Here is a 19,917-nt window from a genome sequence, read left to right as displayed (position 1 = left end):
CCTTCATTTACTCCATGGTGTGAGCCGCGCTCGTGCCTAGGGTGGGTACGTTTGAGCCAGTAAGAGGCAGGCCAGGGCCATCCCTCTATGCTCTGCTGCAAGGTGTTATTTTAAAACACTGCATGTGATGAGTAGGAGCTCTTGGACCATTGCAGGGTAACAGCAAGTTTGAGGATCAGTTTGGGAACTGCTTTTTATGTCAACTTTTAAGTTAAGCAGCAGGGACCATTTTTATTTTGAACCTCACAACTGGAGACACCAGCTTTTTGTGCGACGTTGATTGTAGCCCTTCTTGCATTTTGCAATCAGTCACTGGATTAGCCTATACATTTGTTACTTGCATCCTGGGGGTCGAATGCAGTTATTTTGGGGTCGACTCCTTCCAATTGGTGTTTTGACATAATATGATATGTGACTTTGATATTCAAATAATGTACATATGGATTGATGAGAGGTAAACAATCGTAAATTGGTTGCACATTTAGTCAAGAAGCTCCTACAACAGAGCTACTAAGACTGTGAATGTGTGGACGGCCAGATTTGGAAGACAGTGACCTTAAGTTTAACCGTCGCAAGATTTTGCAATGGGCTAATGGAAAGCTCGAGGGAGCCATAATTTCGGCTATGAATATTAAAAAGCATGTTCAACACGCAGTTGAGAATTGTATGACTAATGAGATTGATAATTTAATTGAGGAGGTTGAAATGAATCTAATAAACAGGTAGCGCTCCGAACGGTCAGGATCATGACCAAAGTTGGTGTACATTTTAGGAGGGAGAACAAATCAGGCACCAAACTAGTACACAAATACTAATAAGGAAACTGAGTCCTTACCTTCTAACACTGAGCAGTGCATACGTGCTTGCCCATCTATGCACTCTGAACCATTACTTATGATATGGCTGTAAAGTTAGAAGAGCGCAAAGAGAAGGATTTAGCCAAAACCTACAGCTGTATCAATACAGCTATATGTGCTCAAATAGATATGACCCAGGCACACTTGCTAATTTCTGCTGGCAGGAAATAATGGGATATGAGCACGCTTAGGTTTTATTTATCGGAGAGCTTATATAATTTTAAGTTTCAGCCTTTTGAAGATGTAGTAAGAAATAAAGTTGTGTTCAGAAAAACACTAAACCAATCAGCCAATTTCCTAACGATTCTATTGGATAAGGATGCGCTTGCTAAAAAAAGCGATGCATGGTTGGTTATCAATTCTTTCACTAAATTGGAGCCACAATTCTATCTTAAATCTCATTTAAAACCCCTTATAAGAGATAACTTCCTGCTGCTACGAGTTGGTAGATACCACACAAAAGAGGGAACACCCCCATGGGTACAAACTTGGCCCTCAAACAGTTGTAGGTTGTGCGGTTTTCATAAAGAATCACTACTGCATATTTTATCCATTTGTCCACAACTGCTACAAGAGAGGAAAGCCTTATTGAAATCCATCCTTAAAGAACACGCAGTGTGGACATGCCGACAAGCAATTACCACTTGCCTCTCCTGGAAATTGGCTCATTTAACCACACAGTTTGCAATGTTTATTCTTATTGTAGAAACAAAGTTAACTTTAGAGTGTGCCACCTGATGATAGGGGCTTGTGATAACCAATAATTGGCTTGTGATAACCAATAAGTGGCCTGTCCAACAATGCTGTCCGAAAGATATAATTGTCAATTATACCTCCATAATCTGACAACTATATAGAATGTTGATTGACGTAAGAAAGACTTTTTTGAAAGAGTCTGCACCGTGGCACTGTATCTAAGGTTAATTATGGTATTTTATCACTTTGATCCAAATAAGGTGCAGTGCAAGCAATTCTTAGAAGGTTTTGAGACAGGCTTCATTTAAAAAGGATTTGCACTGGCACATTGTCTATGTTTTTTTTAATTATGACATTTCCTATATCTGAATTTTAAAATATAGGGTACTGTAGGTAATGCTTAAAATATTTGATAGAAAATGCAATTATTCCTTTTATAAATATTGTAGCGTTGTCTTTTGTGACCTGTGTGAAACATCTGATTTCTAATATTAGAAATGGAACATCAACCGGGTAAGGTTAGCATCCTTGTAATGTTTACATAGTATGGCACTCTAGCAATGGCCCTCTAAATTAGTACTTGGAGAAAAACCTAAAAAATGTTGCTAAACCATGGTGTGATTGTTGAATGGAAATATAATGTATCCCTAATAATATTTTACACTTTACAATGTTTTGTTGTGTCTTTTCACAATTTTTTTTTTTAATTTTTACTTCCTGTTTGTAATGATTTTTATTAATCAACAATAAAGTATTTCCGCATGTCTCACTTGTCAAATAGATATGAACCACTTGTAAGTGGTGAGAACAGTGAGAGTTTTCAAGGCTAATTAACAATTTCACCAGTTAGCATCTGGTTAGGGACCTCTATGAATGACTTATTGGTTGTACACACAGTGACAGTGGAAACAAACAATCAACTGAGGGAGGAAATTGGACAACTGTGTGTCATAATCAAAACACTTTCAAATAAGATTAAAGTATGCATCCAAAGGGAACCATGAATGATAGAGAGTGTGTTAAGGTGTTGCCAAGGAAGCTCACAGACCTCCCAAAGGGATGCACACACTATACAGGGAATGTCCATTGTCAGGCTCCTTCAGCAGTAAGGGAACATAGGGGGCATGGAAAAAGGGATGATTGTTATATTCCCTGTAGCCCCCAAACAAAAGCTTTCAAACTAGTCACCCATCAACACCTCCCCTCTACTGGCAGTGTAGGCGAGAGAACTGGTTAAGGGATAGAGCCTTTAATAATAATGAGTCCAATTATTTACCTCACCAGAGGTAATATCAATGAGTTATGCATGGCTAACGTACTTAGATTATCCCAAGGAGCTAGGTAGGACAACATGTTGTTAACAAATAAAGTGGTACGCTGAAGAAGACATTAGCCACAATGTTATTTGGTGATAATATCAGATATTTTAGCTGTCAAACGTCACGCCCAGTGAGCGTTTTGATTACATACTCTTGTATTGATCAAACATGATCTGGTGAAGGAGGTGTGGCGCAGCGGCCAGGATGCCTGACTCCGGACCACAGGGTTTACGGTTCGATCCCCGGCTCCGGCAGCAGGTTAGCCCAGCACCATGTGACTCTGGGCAATAGCTTGCTTAATCTTCCCGACGGCCCCCAACGCCGGGACACCTCTGTTTGAGGTAGCTGTGCGCTTTACAAATGCTGGCATTGCTGAACCTGGGCCAATGCACTACACCCCCAATTGGCTCAGGGATTCAATTCAAGCTTAATCCTTCTGGGGGTTGGCGTATACCCATTAGGTTGGATGAAAGGCAAGCCAACCCCGAGGCCCAGAGCAAGGGGGTCACTGCCCAAATTCCATTGGCTGATAACATGATATAGACTGACCATGTAGAGAGCAGCAGCAATTTGAGAGGGTGGTTGTAGCATCTGAGGGTGGGGCACATGCTTCTGTAACCCCTGGGAAATGCAGGAGAGTGGAAAGACAACAGAAACATAGTCAGGTAATTGGTACACAGAGTATCTTGACTGACAGGGAGAGAGCAGGTAGTGTCATTACTCCTATTAGTCAAGCCATGAGTACATTTGAACAGACTCGGTTGTATTTTTTGAAATGTGACAGGTTTAAGGTCTAAATTGTGTGATCCAGAGTGCTGAGATTTTATAGTCAATTAACACATCTGTGTCTTCCAGGAAATATGGGTCGTAGTGCAGATACTTAGCTTAGTACTTCATAAAGTACACCTTAGCAGCAAGACACTCAGCTGCTGACCACCCTTCTGGTGGTCTAGCAATTTGGATGAAAACTAATATTAAATTTCAAAATTCAATCTTAGGATATAAGATCTCCAGAGGTAGTGGCATTGCGCATTTTATCATCTAATGGGTCAATCGAGGTGAAATTACTTAATATCTACAACCACATCATTAAGCAGACCCTTGAGTCTGCTACAGTACATGCTCTATATATCACTTGATCTAAGGCGATGATCATAAATGAGGGACATACCAGTAGTAAATAGACATGACAGTGATCACAATTCTCTATCCCTATACTTAAGAATATTCCTCTACTCCTCTAATTGTCCTATAGCTAGTCCCACACATGAGGCATCCATATTTGATTCCAATAATAGAAGACATGTTAAGTAGCCTACTATCACAGGACTGGCCCCCTGGATAAAGAGAATGAGGCAGACAGGACTATGCTTGAGACATAGCCTCGGATCATGGCATAATGGACCACTGGGGACTCTGCCACCCGACAGACAAGAAATATACTTTATTGTCCCCGGCACACATTCCAGACTGGATTACGTCCTTATCTCCCACACAACGGCGGCAATGGTCGGTGACTCCTGCATATTGGAAGCTGCCTTATCCGGCCACTCTCCGGTCCTACTATCCCTTAACATTGGCTTGGCCTGGAAGATGAGGTAGCCTCCCTTACCTTCCTCTACTCCGCCCACCCCACTGTGCCCAACCGCCGCCACTCAGAACAAGCCTGCATGGCCCTTAATGGCCTCTTTACCTCCAAAGCTGCATACGCCCTCGAATGCCTGAAAGGGAGACACTATGAGCAGGGGAGAAGGCGAGTCACCTTGTAGCGGCCCAACTGAGATAACCAGAGGCTGCTATGGTCAATCCTGCAGTACACTCGCTTAACAGGAGGTTCTCACCATCGTCAACGAGTTTGCATCATTCTTTTAAAACACTGTTACCCCAGAGGCACCGGCCAGAGCTGAACAGGTGGCCACTTTCCTGGAGAGGGTTGACCTCCAGTGCCTATCGGACAAAGGCAGGGAGCTCTTAAGGGGGCGATCAGCAATGAGGAGATAGCTATAGCCATCTCTAAACTGTTCCGGGGGGAGGATGGCTTCCCAGTGGAATTCTACTGGTGGTCGGTGGAGGAGGTGATCGAATCTTTACACGCCGACTTCCAGGAAGCGAAGCGAACAAGTTCTCTGGGACCCCGCTCCAAGAAGGCAGTGATTGCAATGTTACCCAAACCCCAGAGGGACTCTTTATTGTGCAGTAGCTACAGACCCAGCTCCCTCTTGAATAGTGATATTAAAATCCTATCGAGCATACTGTCCGCGCCGCGCATGTGGTTAAGATTATTCCTTCCCTAATTCACCACACGCATGTCGGCTTTCTGTCGGGACGATCTTACAGGAACCACCTCCACACTCCGGCTCACACCCTCTGGTCTGCTAAAGACCTTCCGTGCCGATGTAGTGGCCCTCTCCTTAGACGCCAAAAAGGCATTAGACCGTATCGGGTGGGGATACCTTTTTGGCACCATGAAAAGGTTTGACCCAGGAGACCAATTCTTTGCTAAGGGGTGTGGTTGCTGTATGACTGTCCGACAGCCCTGGGTCAACTGTGGGGGATTCCTCTTTGGCCCCTTCCAGATCTGGAGGGGCACCCGGCAGGGCTGCCCACTCTCCCTCCTCCTATTCCTCCTGGCCATGGAACCATTGGCCTCTTTCATTCGCCACCTTCCGCATATAGCAGGTGTACCCATTGTGAGCGGCCTCTCCAAAGTCTACCTCTAGGCTAGAGAGGTTTTGCTCACCCTCACAGATCTCCAACGCTCATTGCTGGCATTACTGGTAGTCATCAGCCAAGGCCCACGCACGTAAGAGCGGTGGGGCGAGTTAGGGGGGCATTTTGACAGACGATGATGATCGAAAATTAAATAAATATTAAATTTTCCCTCGTCATCGTCTGTCGAAATCCCCCTCACCAGGCCCCACCAGTATTACCTGCATGGGCCGTGGCTGGAAGTCATTGATGACTTTGCAGTTCTATCCGGATATAAAGTAAACTGGGAAAAGAGCAACGCCCTCCCGCTCTTGTCCGGCACCTCGAAGGTGGATATTCATGGTTACCCTTTCAGCTGCAAGCCCACCCAACTGGTCAACAGGGGTCTGGATGGGATCTCATGGACTATTTGAACCCCTTGGTAACTCAATTGAAGCTTGACTTCCAAAAATGGTCCCTCCTGTGATTTTTAATGTGGGGCAGGGTGCAGACGGTGAAGATGGTCACATTGCCGCGCTTTACCTACACACTAGGCATGCTGCCTATTGTGATGCCTCTATACATTTTATGCTCAATTGACTCCCAGATTCGGTCCTTCGTATGGATCTCCATGTGTCTTCACCTAGTTGCATCAAGGCTCATGGCAAGTCTCTCTTATGGAGGCCTGGGCCTCCCATCTGTGGAGTACTATGCTCTTGCCCTTCACCTCTATCAACTGGCTTATATGCTCTCAGGTACCTCGGACCCACCACAATGGGCCTACACAGAATATTTGCTCAACGGCGATGGTCTTACCTCCTTAATGGGGTGTACACCCCCTGCTCACGACCCCACACCTTATGCTACAGGCCCCACAAACGGCCTGGTAACTAGCTCATCGCCTAGTGGGGTGGACTTCCGATTGCACGACAAGGCTCCAGTTTAATGATAGTGTTTGCATTGATCGCCAGGCTCTCCGTTGGGCAAGCTGGATGGAGGCAGGCATACATACCGTAGGCCAGATACTGCACGACAGTGATCTGAAACCCTTCGACCGTCTGAGGAGTTTAGCCTCCACCCCCGACAGGCCTTTGCATCTAGAGCACTGCCCGAAGCTCTGTCTCACCCCTCACCACTGGACCTTACCATCCTCACCAGTAGTGGACCACCTGGCCACGTGTGGCCGACAGAAGGGCATAATGTTGGACCTCTATGGCATGCTTTGGAGCCATTGTTTCTCCCTTCCCCTCACACGCAGTCTTCGCAGCAAATGGCAAGTCTGCCTGTAGATTAGCTTTGAAGACGATAAATGGGCTGACATTTTGGAGGCCCTGGACAGGGGCACCCAGGAATCTTGGCTGAAATTCTGCCTCTTCAAACTGCTTCACAAATGGCACTAGACCCCGACAAAACTGAACTGGTCCGGTCTACTCCCGAATACGAATTGTTGGAGGTGCTCTGACCTCCACTGCGAACTTACTCAATCCTTGCAAATGCCCTCTGGTCCGGCCCTTCTGGTCTTATGTCGAAGACACTTTAGGAGCATCCATGCCACTCCAACTTCCCCTCACTACCCCTGCTATTCTCCTTCATGGCACAAGACTTTCTAGATCTCTCCCGCCCACAACACCACATTCTTCAAACTGCACTGGCCACAGCTAAAATGTGTATCCTTTGCCAGTGGAGGCCACCCATGCCACCCTCGCAGGAGGACTGGACAGTGGGGATCATACAGACAGCCTCACATAGGCGTGATAATTACGGTATGCAGGACCAAACGGAGGTGTTTACACAGACATGGGTACCCTTCCAGCGGGATACCCCTTGAGGTGGAAGATGCCACTGCTGTCCTCCCCCCTCCTCCAGTTATTCATCCGGAAGACTGTGGCTGACCTAATAGAGAGCAGTATGGGCAGATACTAACTATTCCTTCAGTGGACCTGCACTCAGATGCTCCTGACACGAAACCCACGTACTGCTGTGTCCCACCATGAACCACAACCCCTTCCCCCACCTGTCCTGCCCCATACCCCCTCCTACATCCCACCCCATTCTCCTTTATTTTTCTCTTACTCCCTCTGTTCCCTTTCTGCCCGCTCCCTATCTAGATCATTATCCGCTTCCTCCCCCTATACTTTCCCGCCCTTGTCCCTGCCCCTACCCGACCCTCACCCCTACCTCCCTACACCCCACCCAGTCAAGTGAGTATGTGGATACCCCCCTTTCTACATGAGCAACCATTGTCCTAATCCCCGCGACTTCTTGCTCAGCCCCCACCAGGGATTACTCTCTCCTCTCACTGTAGGAGGGCCACCCCCGTCCAACCCTGCAGGTCGCCACAACTCCAACGCTACGCACACTCCCCCTTACAGACTAAACTGAGAATGCAAAGACCCGGATCTCACCTCTCAACTTGAATGGCGACATTCCCCTCTCTTTCTTCCCACCCATGCAACTGATCATTTGGACTATTATCCCCCCTCCTCTCTACTTGGAACAATGGCCCACAGGATTAACGCTTGCTGCTGCCTGGGGTGGTCACTTCGCGCCCGTTGCCAGACTGTCTGACTATCCCCTTCAAATTTACATGTGTCATGTGTCCCTTTTATAGTGCTCCCTCCTTTTTTGCTCTCCCCTTCTCCCTATTCCCTTTTCTCCCTCCCCATCATAGTATGGCACCAATTCTCCGCTATGATGTACCTGTGTTGTGTAACTTACTTCAAAACAAAGTTATTACACAAAATAGTAGCCTACCATCATAACTACCCAGGATATACTAGCCAATATCTATTCCCTAATAGTGGATGTGCTTGCCCCGCAAGCAGGTACTACACTGGAGGACTCAACGTTACAAACTGAGAGAAGCAATTTGGTTAGATAAAACAGGCAGACTGGCAAAATCAAAATTGATGACTGCAATTAAAAGCGGGACCAGAGAAATAGTAAGTGTTGGCAGGAAAGAAGACAAACTTACCCAGAATTTAGCCAAGAGAAGCTGGGAAGAAGCAAACTGGCATGACTTAGTTATGGCTGCGAAAATAAAGGATAGATAGGCTTTTTGGCACATATTTGCACATAGAACCCATAAAGTGGTCACTGATGAAGACTTCGGTATCCAATCTCACATATGTATGCAATATTTTATGATCTATGTAAGACCCAGGGTGTTTCCCCATCTCCTTCTCTATGGAGGAGACTCTAGCGGCTACTCACACCCTGAAGGCTGGTAAGGCCCCAGGCTTAGATAGAATCCCAGGAGTTCTCTATCGCTCAGAGCCCGTGATGTGGGGGGGGTGGCTGTTGAATGAATTATCCAATGGTTTTGACAAAGGAGCTGAGTTACCTGACTCATGGCAAAATGCATGAATTATACGGAATAATAATAAGGGGGACAAGAATAGTCCCACCAACTTTAGGCCAACAAGCCTCAGAGTTGTTTAACAGTTTGTAACTTGTATTATAATGATGAAGAGATGTATTTATTGTATGTAATGTGTGTTTCATGGGGGTTTCATTCTCCGAATAAACATATTGCTACTACTAACTTCCCAACTTGTCTAACAGGGGAGCATGCTCTAGAGACCAGTTCCACATTCCAAGAGGGAAGAAACCAAGGACAATCTGAAGGCAAAGCATTGTTCTTTTGTTGCAAAAAGAAATTCATCAAAAAAACTGATTTTAAAGAAACACAACTACAATGATAACATTTTTGTTTATCACTTCATGTACACACTGTCAATTCTAAACAATGCTAACTAAGGGAAGTCACCAGTAAGAGATTTAACATAGTATAATTTCAGATCAGGGAAAGATAGAAAGAAGAGATGCAATTGCCAGTATCTGAACACCAAGACCTGCCAGTCACAACAGAAGTCGGAGGTGGAAATGTAACTGACTTGAACATCTGAAATAGATTTCAGTAGCTTGAGAGCTGTGCATCCTTCAATGACATCCAAAAAATTGCCAAAAGCTGCCAAATCGAGTCTTTAACAAATTGCTATCTTATGAGTCATCCTAATGATGATGAGAAATATTCAACCAAGTGATAGATTGGAAAAAGCATATCTTTCTAAATGTGGTTTCATGGGAATACTTTGACATTAACAAACATTACATCAAACAGATACACAATATGATTACTATCTCAAGTCATTTGCATTTCCAAACATGAACAAGAAGGGGAATTCAACTACCTCCAATAACCTTACTTCATCTCCAAAAATGATTTACAGAACTGTGGCACTTTCAAAAGTGAGAAGACAAAAAGCAGTTAGTGGCATCATGGTTTATTTGCTAAAGATCCACCCAGACAATTAATATAATGAAACTAAAGTGTCCCATAATCTCTGTGGTTAATTTCTGCAGATGTGTCCTTACTTTAGTTTCCTTTGCTTCGTTGAAGTAGGGGCTTTTATTGAGCATTCTGTTATTCACCCCTATAGAAATAAAAGGGAGAGTTTTGGGGTTGGAAATAACTAATTATGACACCTTCATCTACTTCTCCTCAAGAGTATTCAGGAACGTGAGTGAATCGATACATTTGTGCTGTCCCTTTCATGTCCTTCAACATTGATGCTTCCCCAGACGTCAAAAGCCTTTACCTGAGCCGGTTCAGCTTCAAAAGTATCCCACTAGGAAGAAAATAAGCCCATGGACTATCAAAGCACTCAATTACGTGGTCAATTGCTTTTTCCAATCTATCACTTGGTTGAATATTTCTCATCATCATTAGGATGACTCATAAGATAGCAATTTGTTAAAGACTCGATTTGGCAGCTTTTGGCAATTTTTTGGATGTCATTGAAGGATGCACAGCTCTCAAGCTACTGAAATCTATTTCAGATGTTCAAGTCAGTTACATTTCCACCTCCGACTTCTGTTGTGACTGGCAGGTCTTGGTGTTCAGATACGTGGAGTGGTGTGGCTCACTGGTTAGAGGCGGCAGACCCATAAGCAGAGGACGGCCCGGGACCAGGGTTCGATTCCCGACGCGGCAGGGTCGTGGACCAGGGTCAGCGGGCTCGATAATTCTCGCCTCGGTGTCTACTCCAGTCAGGGACCACACTCGGCAACTCTGGGCATTAGCTTGCCTCATCTTCACAACGGCCCCCCAGACCGCCGGGGATGCTTGGTCGCACCCTAGAGATACCCATTAGGGACCATCTCTCAGGGTGAGCCAGGACGGGTTCCCCAGCGGTCGAAGCGCGGAGATACTCCTCCGGGAGTTGATTCTAGCGCTATATAAACCCACAATTAAATTAAATTAAATTACCATCATGGGAGGGATTGTGGAAGCTGATTCTTTGTGGCTCTCCTTTTCCAGTTAATTTCTTGGGCAGTATTCCCTGTAGTTGCCATCCTTTGTTGTCAGCATTGCCATGATGCTTCCTGGTCCTATATTTTGGATCATCAAGAATAATTCTGGCCCACATTGTGAAAAATGTACATCATTTCTAACCTACAAAAGCCTCAAGACAGTTCTAAAACTGAGTAGAGCCAACCTGCTCATGGATCGGTAAAACAGGGTTAAAGTGTTTGTACACAAGAAACAGACAAATATTTACCAAAGAGGTAATAATAGCGACTAAAAATGTTTGGGCTGATTAGTTCAAAGGTAACCCTTCTTTAGATAAGTAATTATCTTGGACCTGTTTGACTGATTTGCATAAAGGTATCCAAAAAACTGTACTTGACAGCTTGGAACTTTATTTGCCTAACTTCACAGAGACTGGCCAATCACATGAAACTTTGTGCAAGAACATAGCAAAGCTATTGTAGAGACCGAATCTAAACTTGGGAACATAGAGTGTGATCCAACTTGAAATCATTTTGTGGTGGTTTGGATTAAATCTGTAAAGTGTTTATGGTAGATAATTGAAGATAACATGCCATATTGTTGACCGTTTGGTCTTAGTACTAGTTGTAGGGCAGGCATTTGAATAAAATAGATGTACATACACATACAGACAAATATAAATGTTTAATTGATAGCCTACCAAGCTCTAGTAGAAGTTTGTCCAAATTACTCAGCAAGCTGGTGTCATTCATTATTTTTGCTAAAACAAAGGAAGAAAACAATGACAATCAGGAGAAGGCTTTATCCAACCAAAAGGTAGAGCAAGGTTGCGCTATTTCATAATTAACACGTGAGCATTTTTGCTAAAACTAAAGTCAGTCAAGATTATTCAGGAAAAACTTGCACTTTGTTAACTGTACAGTGTATCTACTCTATGCCTAGGGCTATATGGCCACCCGCCATGTTCTGCAGGTGGGTTCTGACCACAACAGTTGCAGCAGAAGATCTATCAGTGGTGCCTTATTAAAGTCAAGCTTCACCTACTGTATGAACGGGGCAGTGATTGGATCGGACTGTGCCTTCCCGGTTTCCACAGGAGGGAGTCTTAGGCAGAATATCCAGGTCATCCATCAGAGGGCGCGCCATCAAAAGGCACAATCTAAGGGTGCTTTTTGAGGCAGTTCGACGCTGGGAAATTTAGGACTCTGTTAACTGAAAGAACTGATGAGGCGGCATTTACTGAGGCATGGTTTCCAGATAACCTGCAAATGATTTTAAAGGAGTTGCATCCACCTTTTACGAAGTTATCTTAAAAAATAAGCACAATAAAGCTGGTAGTGTAAAAATGTTACATTCCTCTCCTTCTCTAGTGAAGAATTATTTTGCCCCATGTTCTGCTTTTGAGCATTTCACAATTACATGTTAAATGTAATTCGGTTGTATAATTGCAATTATTCCCCCCCCAATACTGTTTTATCGGAATTTCAGAACATTTGCATACACTTACGTCTCAGAGGAAATATTTCCATCTTTGGTGATAATACAAGACTTGACCTAGATCTAGTTTTAGACTAATTTACAGTTTAAAAATCAACCCATTACTCCATTAATTAGACATATCTTGTAATTACCTTCAACACTGACCTGCATTTGCCAAATATCATTACTTCTAACCCACAATACAATTTAGAAAAATACAGAAATATTGAGGTGTTAACACAGGGATTCAGCTTTATGTTCGGGCAACTCCATTAGTTAAGTTAGACTAATCCCATCACAAGTGTAAAAAAAATAAAATTTGATTTAGCTCTGGAGTAGGCGGGGAGAATATATTATCATAGTACGCCATCTAATTCTTTGTCCTCTAAATAACATTTACTTATGAAACAAAATAATTAGGGCTTAGAGAGGACTAAAACTAATGCCATTAGAATTTGGCGGACATGATATCCATCGAAGTGTCATAGATTATAATGAGCTTGTACTACCACCGGCAGGGCACCTGCCATGTACTTGTATCCAGTCTGCCAAACTATAAATCTAAAGCTGAAAATGTACTTAAAAGATCCACCTTTGTGCATATAACAAAGGTATCCTTATCACAAAAAGTGATCAAAATCTCATTAGTACAGCTCTACTCACAAACCTGAAAATCTATAAAGAACTAACTAGCACAGCCCTAATAACTAATGCAATAAATAGTGATTTAACTGAAGACACAGAAGCTGATCCTCTATTTACTGGGCCAGCTGAGAGGAGTTTATTTTCCCTCAAAAGGCAGACCTTTACTTACATGTTTTGATGTTGTATTCCCTGAGGACATTATAAGAACAATAGCTAAACTAAAATAATTAGGAAATAAGTCAAATATTCTCCCAACATTTGTGGCTAAGAAAAATAGTGTATTTAAATTATGACAGGTCATGCCTTGTAAACATTTTCCTTCAAAGAGGAGTATATGCCTCTATGCTAAAAGGTGCCACTGTATTTCCTTTTCTGAAAAAAGCAGGTTTAATGAACAAATGCACAGCAAAGGTTCATCTTCCATCTACCACTCCATTCCTTATATAAATAATAGGCCCAATTGCCACTGCTCAACTGCAAGAGTATCTTGATTCTACCACTTTATTATATGATCTCCAACCCCAGAGGTCTAGAGGGACACTCAGCGGACACGTACCATTGACGAATGTTTGACTACAGGGACGGTCCTCCCCTGAAATTCCCTATGTTGTTTTTTTAAAAAACTAGACATCTATGACCATACAAGGAAAAGATCCATGGAGTATGGCCTGTGTGATATTGTACATGTGTATTACAATTTAATGGCACATCAAAAGTCAAATACCTATTATATCAATATTGCGCAGGGTAAAAAGAGGTCCTGAAGAAAGCCAAATGACCCTTTAAGGCAACACAACAGCTGAAAATTGTCTATCTAATTGATGCCTGGGAACATTATATCCTAAGGGCACACTATTCTTTAAACCTAGCCCAAATTCCCATATTATTAAAATTTGGAAATTAAGATTCAGAGGCTATTTTAATTCACCTACACCCACTGCCTTCACTCACTTCTACCATCCAAAGAACACCGCTTACATACTACGTTGACTCCATCCATTCACATTCAGTATTTGGGTGAGGGTCGGATGATGATGCAAGCCTGGTGGTACCTGTGGGTGAGGATCCTATATATAAATATATTTAGGTAAGTATTTATATACACATATACATTGGTTCAACAGGTAAATACTTACAACCATACAAACCAAAGATCTGAGAAATTGTGAGGTGACCAGCAATTTACCTGGGTGCCTTTCACTCACCATCTCAGATACATTTAGACACGTATCCCATAAGTACTGGATTTCCCCTCTTTTTTGTACATTGAATATAGGAAGAACAGTTCCATGCAAATCACAATCCATTTTTATAAATTACAACACTATAATTGTGCAAAACAAAATGAAGGTGATAAAACACATAGTCTTAAAAGAAATTATGTAACGAGATTTTTACTACATGAACCTATTTAAACTAAAAGGTTTCAGAGAAACATATTATAGTTATATGTGAGGTTTCATAGCACATTGCTCCATATTTCTCTATTTTCAGGCTATATTTGACTTAGTAGACCATGCCACATTGTGGAGCAACCTACAGACCCTCAATAAGCCTAGGCTCAAGATCTCCTGTATATGATTGAACAATTTAATTCCCAAAACTAGGCCTATGTAGATCCGAGCGGATACGATACCCCATCTAAAAAATCTCTGTATTAAATTGTCTACAGCAGAGGCAGACTTTTGCACCTCCTATCTTCAGTCTTTTTATTTCTCACTTACCAAATATGTTATCAGAGACAAACTTTTTCCCCCAAACAGTGGATAATATCATATTCTGTGTTTTATGTATGAGGGACCTGGTCTCAATGGATTATACTCCACTCAGGCGGCAACATACAATCTAAGTCATTAATGAATACTGCAAGTCTAACCGATTAATTGTAAAAGTGGAGAAAACCAAAACGTTGGCCTTTTCTAAGCTGCCTAAGAAATGTGTATGGTTTCAAAATAATGCTCCCCTGGAGCAGGTTAATTATGTATAAGTATATAGGTCTTAATTTTGCAGACAATTTGAAATGGGATAAATATGTTGACACCTTAAAAATGTCTTTAATAGCTACAGTTAATGCTGTCAACAACGGAAGACCGCAGAAACTATGTATGAACTAAAATCTGAAAGGGAATTATTTTGATTAATATGAAAAATCAGGCAAGACTTTTGGAAGAAAGAAAAGATAAGATAGTTTACTCAGATCAAACATAATGAAAGGCACTTCCATGCTGAGAGATTGAACCTTCATTATTCCTTTTTAATAAATTGCTGGGCAAAAGGTAAATTACTTTCCATGACAAACGTTGTAAATCCTCCTTGAGCAATGGTCTCAATTCATGGTACGCTAGTTCTGATAGACCAATATCAATCTCGCAAACAGGTGAATGTCTTTAACTAGGTACAGGCGGACAACATTAATAAGACCTTCCAGGAAACCTTTTATCATAGGAATAGGGAAAATATGCCCATTATGAAGTTGTCCTATAAGCCAAATGTACTTTTATAGATGAATCCTGAAAGATTTAGCCAAATAAAGTAATAAAAAGCTAAGTGCTTCTCCATGGCACGTTCACAGGACCACCAGTTTCTGGCACCACATACAGAACATCTTCCAAGAAGTTTCAAATGGCTACATTACAGATACGCAGATACAAGATGGTCAAATCCAATAATTATGGATAGTGGAGATGCAGGATCTTGCCTGCAATCCTGGTGAGAAAGTCAGGCCTGCCAAAAACTCTCCAGTGCAGTTGCAGGTGAATTAAGTTTTAATTACCATAATTGTATCTGCTGGTCTAGGGTAAGCTTATTCATAATCATGGTGAATTGTCTGAACCTTTCTAAATAAATGTCCTTAAATAATAAAGAAATAGAGCATTGAACTGAACTTTGAACCTGGGAGTCTAGACATGAAGTGGTGGCATTTCATGTTTTTGGCAAACAAGTTAACATATGCCACAGGCTCTGGGGCTCCCTGGCAGACCTTTGTTGCTCAGCAGCCCCTCTTGATGTTCCATGAGGTGTCTGTGGGGCTCAGCTGGTAATTGTGGAAACACAAATAGACAGACAGACAGACAGATAGACAGATAAATAGATAGATAGATAGATAGATAGATAGATAGATAGATAGATAGATAGATAGATAGATAGATAGATAGATAGATAGATAGAAAGAAAGATCTGCAGGGGAATTTCAGACGTCCCTGGAGCCACTGAACCATTTATTTCATAAGGAAGGAATCTAGAATAAGGAGAGCTAGAAGACAAGATGCATGACTCCGAGGATGCTGAGAGAGGAGAAGTCAAGCTTAATGCCTAGATCTGGTGAAGCCCACCATTGTAACCATAACACCGAAATTCCTGCAACAGCCCACCGGAGAACCAAGGCTTTCTCAGGTAAGTGTAAGGGTGTAACAAAATAGGAGTTCTAGCAGAGAGGTGTTTTTATTTATTTATTTTTTTAGGAGTTTTTTTTCTTTTCTCTTTACCCTTTTCCATGTATTGAAGTCACAGTGGAAAGAAGTTGTCCTCAATGTCATTTGATAGGTCATCAGTGATGTCATCTAGGTCATTTTACATGTCATGAGAAATGCAATATGTGAGGTCGTGCATGACAGGGAGCCACAACTTTTAGGCAGGACCTGGAACATGTTCCAAAATGCTACATCTTGTCACCTTTTTCACGCTGTTGTCAGTCTGTTGTCCTGCAGCTTTATTCCTCTCCACCCCAGCAAAAGCTATGGTTTTGGAATGCATAGCCCTCAGGTACTTCTACAGCCTTAACATTAAAATGACTCTCTAAAACAAACCTGGTAATGGTTGTGAGGAAAATCATTAAAGGCTGTTTAGAAAGCTCATTGGCATTTCATGTTTTTGGCAAACAAGTTAACATATGCCACAGGCTCTGGGGCTCCCTGGCAGACCTTTGTTGCTCAGCAGCCCCTCTTGATCTTCCATGAGGTGTCTGTGGGGCTCAGCTGGTAATTGTGGAAACACAAATAGACAGACAGACAGACAGACAGACAGACAGACAGACAGACAGACAGACAGACAGACAGACAGACAGACAGATAGATAGATAGATAGATAGATAGATAGATAGATAGATAGATAGATAGATAGATAGATAGATAGATAGATAGATAGATAGATAGATAGAAAGAAAGAAAGATCTGCAGGGGAATTTCAGACGTCCCTGGAGCCACTGAACCATTTATTTCATAAGGAAGGAATCTAGAATAAGGAGAGCTAGAAGACAAGATGCATGACTCCGAGGATGCTGAGAGAGGAGAAGTCAAGCTTAATGCCTAGATCTGGTGAAGCCCACCATTGTAACCATAACACCGAAATTCCTGCAACAGCCCACCGGAGAACCAAGGCTTTCTCAGGTAAGTGTAAGGGTGTAACAAAATAGGAGTTCTAGCAGAGAGGTGTTTTTATATATTTATTTTTTAGGAGTTTTTTTTTCTTTTCTCTTTACCCTTTTCCATGTATTGAAGCCACAGTGGAAAGAAGTTGTCCTCAATGTCATTTGATAGGTCATCAGTGATGTCATCTAGGTCATTTTACATGTCATGAGAAATGCAATATGTGAGGTCGTGCATGACAGGGAGCCACAACTTTTAGGCAGGACCTGGAACATGTTCCAAAATGCTACATCTTGTCACCTTTTTCACGCTGTTGTCAGTCTGTTGTCCTGCAGCTTTATTCCTCTCCACCCCAGCAAAAGCTATGGTTTTAGAATGCATAGCCCTCAGGTACTTCTACAGCCTTAACATTAAAATGACTCTTTAAAACAAACCTGGTAATGGTTGTGAGGAAAATCATTAAAGGCTGTTTAGAAAGCTCATTGGCTTATTTTTGAGTTACGGTTTCCTAGATGGCAAATCAGATGGGTTCTTTTATTTTTAATCACCTATATGTACTGCTGTAGTCCCACAAGACCCATATCGTTAATGACAGAGTGCTCCATCAATCAATCAACATTAGGCTGAGGTGAGTAAGACCTCAAAGAAATCCTCCATAAATATAGTTTTAAAAAAGGTGTTTGAGGGCATATGTCAAGAGGGCAAATTCCCCTCCCCACAAAAAAAGTCCTTTTTCAGTCAGAAATATAGCTTGGAAAGGGTGTTTGCAATAATTCCCAACCACTTGTGTCAAAGAAGCGATGCCTAGCAGTGGTCTACCATGGCAGAAGTAATGAAAGGGAGAACAGTCTCCATGTACCCATAGCTCATCCAAAATGCTAGAACTGATCTCAGGCCTCTTAACCAATTGTTAATGGCAATGAGGTAAAGATCCAATTGTAAGAGGTTATGTCTGCCATGCCCAAGCTACAGTCAAGAGTCAATTTACAGCATTGGAACATGGTTACCCGTAGCATTCTGTAGGTACACTGGGATGCTCTGAGCATGGAGGTTACTTGCATAAGGAAATGGGAAGGCAGCGAAGAGAGGTTCAGCATACCTTAAGGGAGCTGTGGGAGCAACACCATTTTCAGTAGGGCTAACCCATCCATCAGAGACATTGGAATGGTGATAATGCGCTATATAAGTCGAAATAAATAAATAAATAAATCTCTTTTCAGCCTATCTAGCATGGGTGTAATATTGATCGCCCAAACCTGAAGTAGCAAACTTCCTACCGTCGGCCGTCGGCATCACTGATTGTGAAGTTCCTCCTAACTCCTCAGGCTACTCTGCAAAAGAGACACTTAATTTGGTCCGGTTCACACAACCTGTGTCCCAAATTTGTTCAAACTCCTTTGGACATTAGACCTTACTAGCCTGTATGCCGATGTAGATCAGGAGATCATAGTCTTAAGAAGAAGATGGCTCTACTAGACCAGGGCCCAACATAATCCTGTAAAGTCATTAGCCCTTCAGATATTCCCTGCCAGTGGCTCCACGGTCAAAGCAAAGAGTAAGAGTGAAAGGCTATATCCCCGGCACGAGCCTTGACCATTTGTGATTGGATTAGAGAGAGTCCCATTACCAAGATCTGCTTTACATTAAGATAGGTTAACAACACAGGGAGCTATGGTGTTTTGCCCAGTTTAGGGATAGCACTACTCACCGCCTCCTCAAGTTCTGCAGGCACCTTTCCCACTTCCCTGGAGGTTGTGAACACTTCTAACAAGTTAAGAGCCAATATGCTTGCATAACATTTAAAGAATTGCCGATTGAGTTCCAGCATATTACTAGAATGTGTGAAGGCTTGCACCATTAATTCTGGATCCTCCACTAGCTGACCTGTATCATAGCCAGATCTGGTGGCTCAATGGACTAATGCATCTATTGCAGGGGCCTGTGTTCGACATCAAGGTCACAAGTTCAAACCCCGGGGGGTTCACTCAGCTTTTCATCCATCTGAGGTTGATAAGATGAGTACCATTGAGTTGCGTAACAATGAACATCTGTTATTCAGCACCAAGAGACCTCTGGGTGATTGTGCGCTTTACAAATACTTATGTTATGTTATGTTATCTGGTATGCCTCTGATGTGTCTGCCCCACATCTATCTCTAAGTTCGCCAATATAAGAGAGTTGGTACTTTATTGCTTTGCTGCAGCACTATGCAAAGAACAGCTTTTATTAATCGAAGAGGAGCATAAACAGATGATGTGCCTAAGGTGTGGGATAGACTTCTCCCATGAGAAGTAGGGTCAGTACTGATTTGCAACTGGTGGGTCTCTCGCTAGAGTGGCACAGTGGGCAAATAAAAGAAGGGTTGGAATGCTACCCAGAAACACTGCCAGCAGTTTTGACTATTTGCAAGCATTCTTTGCATCACCCTTTAAGTGTTTACCATTATGTATCTACACAAGTGGCCATATCAACATCTGTCTGCTTCAAATGGCAGTTGCTTCCAAAATAGGGTGGCTGCTTTTTAAGGGGCCCTGGAAAGTCCTCCAAACATGTTTCTGATGCATTTCCTACCC

At 42.6% G+C, this 19,917-nt stretch overlaps 1 protein-coding gene across 1 annotated transcript in view; it reads right to left on the bottom strand.

Annotated features, from left to right (window-relative positions):
- The window catches only part of C9H14orf39 (chromosome 9 C14orf39 homolog), a 1,496,166-nt gene that overhangs the window by 1,428,683 nt on the left and 47,566 nt on the right, over positions 1-19,917 (bottom strand). The window contains exon 3 of the mRNA XM_078660343.1: positions 11,557-11,616. Within this exon, the coding sequence (XP_078516469.1) occupies positions 11,557-11,608 (52 nt within the window). The 5' untranslated portion in view covers positions 11,609-11,616. The remainder of the gene's footprint in view (positions 1-11,556; positions 11,617-19,917) is intronic.

Source organism: Lissotriton helveticus, chromosome 9, assembly GCF_964261635.1.
Source record: "Lissotriton helveticus chromosome 9, aLisHel1.1, whole genome shotgun sequence".
Classification (NCBI taxonomy): Eukaryota; Metazoa; Chordata; class Amphibia; order Caudata; family Salamandridae; genus Lissotriton; species Lissotriton helveticus.
This window is presented reverse-complemented; position numbering and strand designations above follow the sequence as displayed.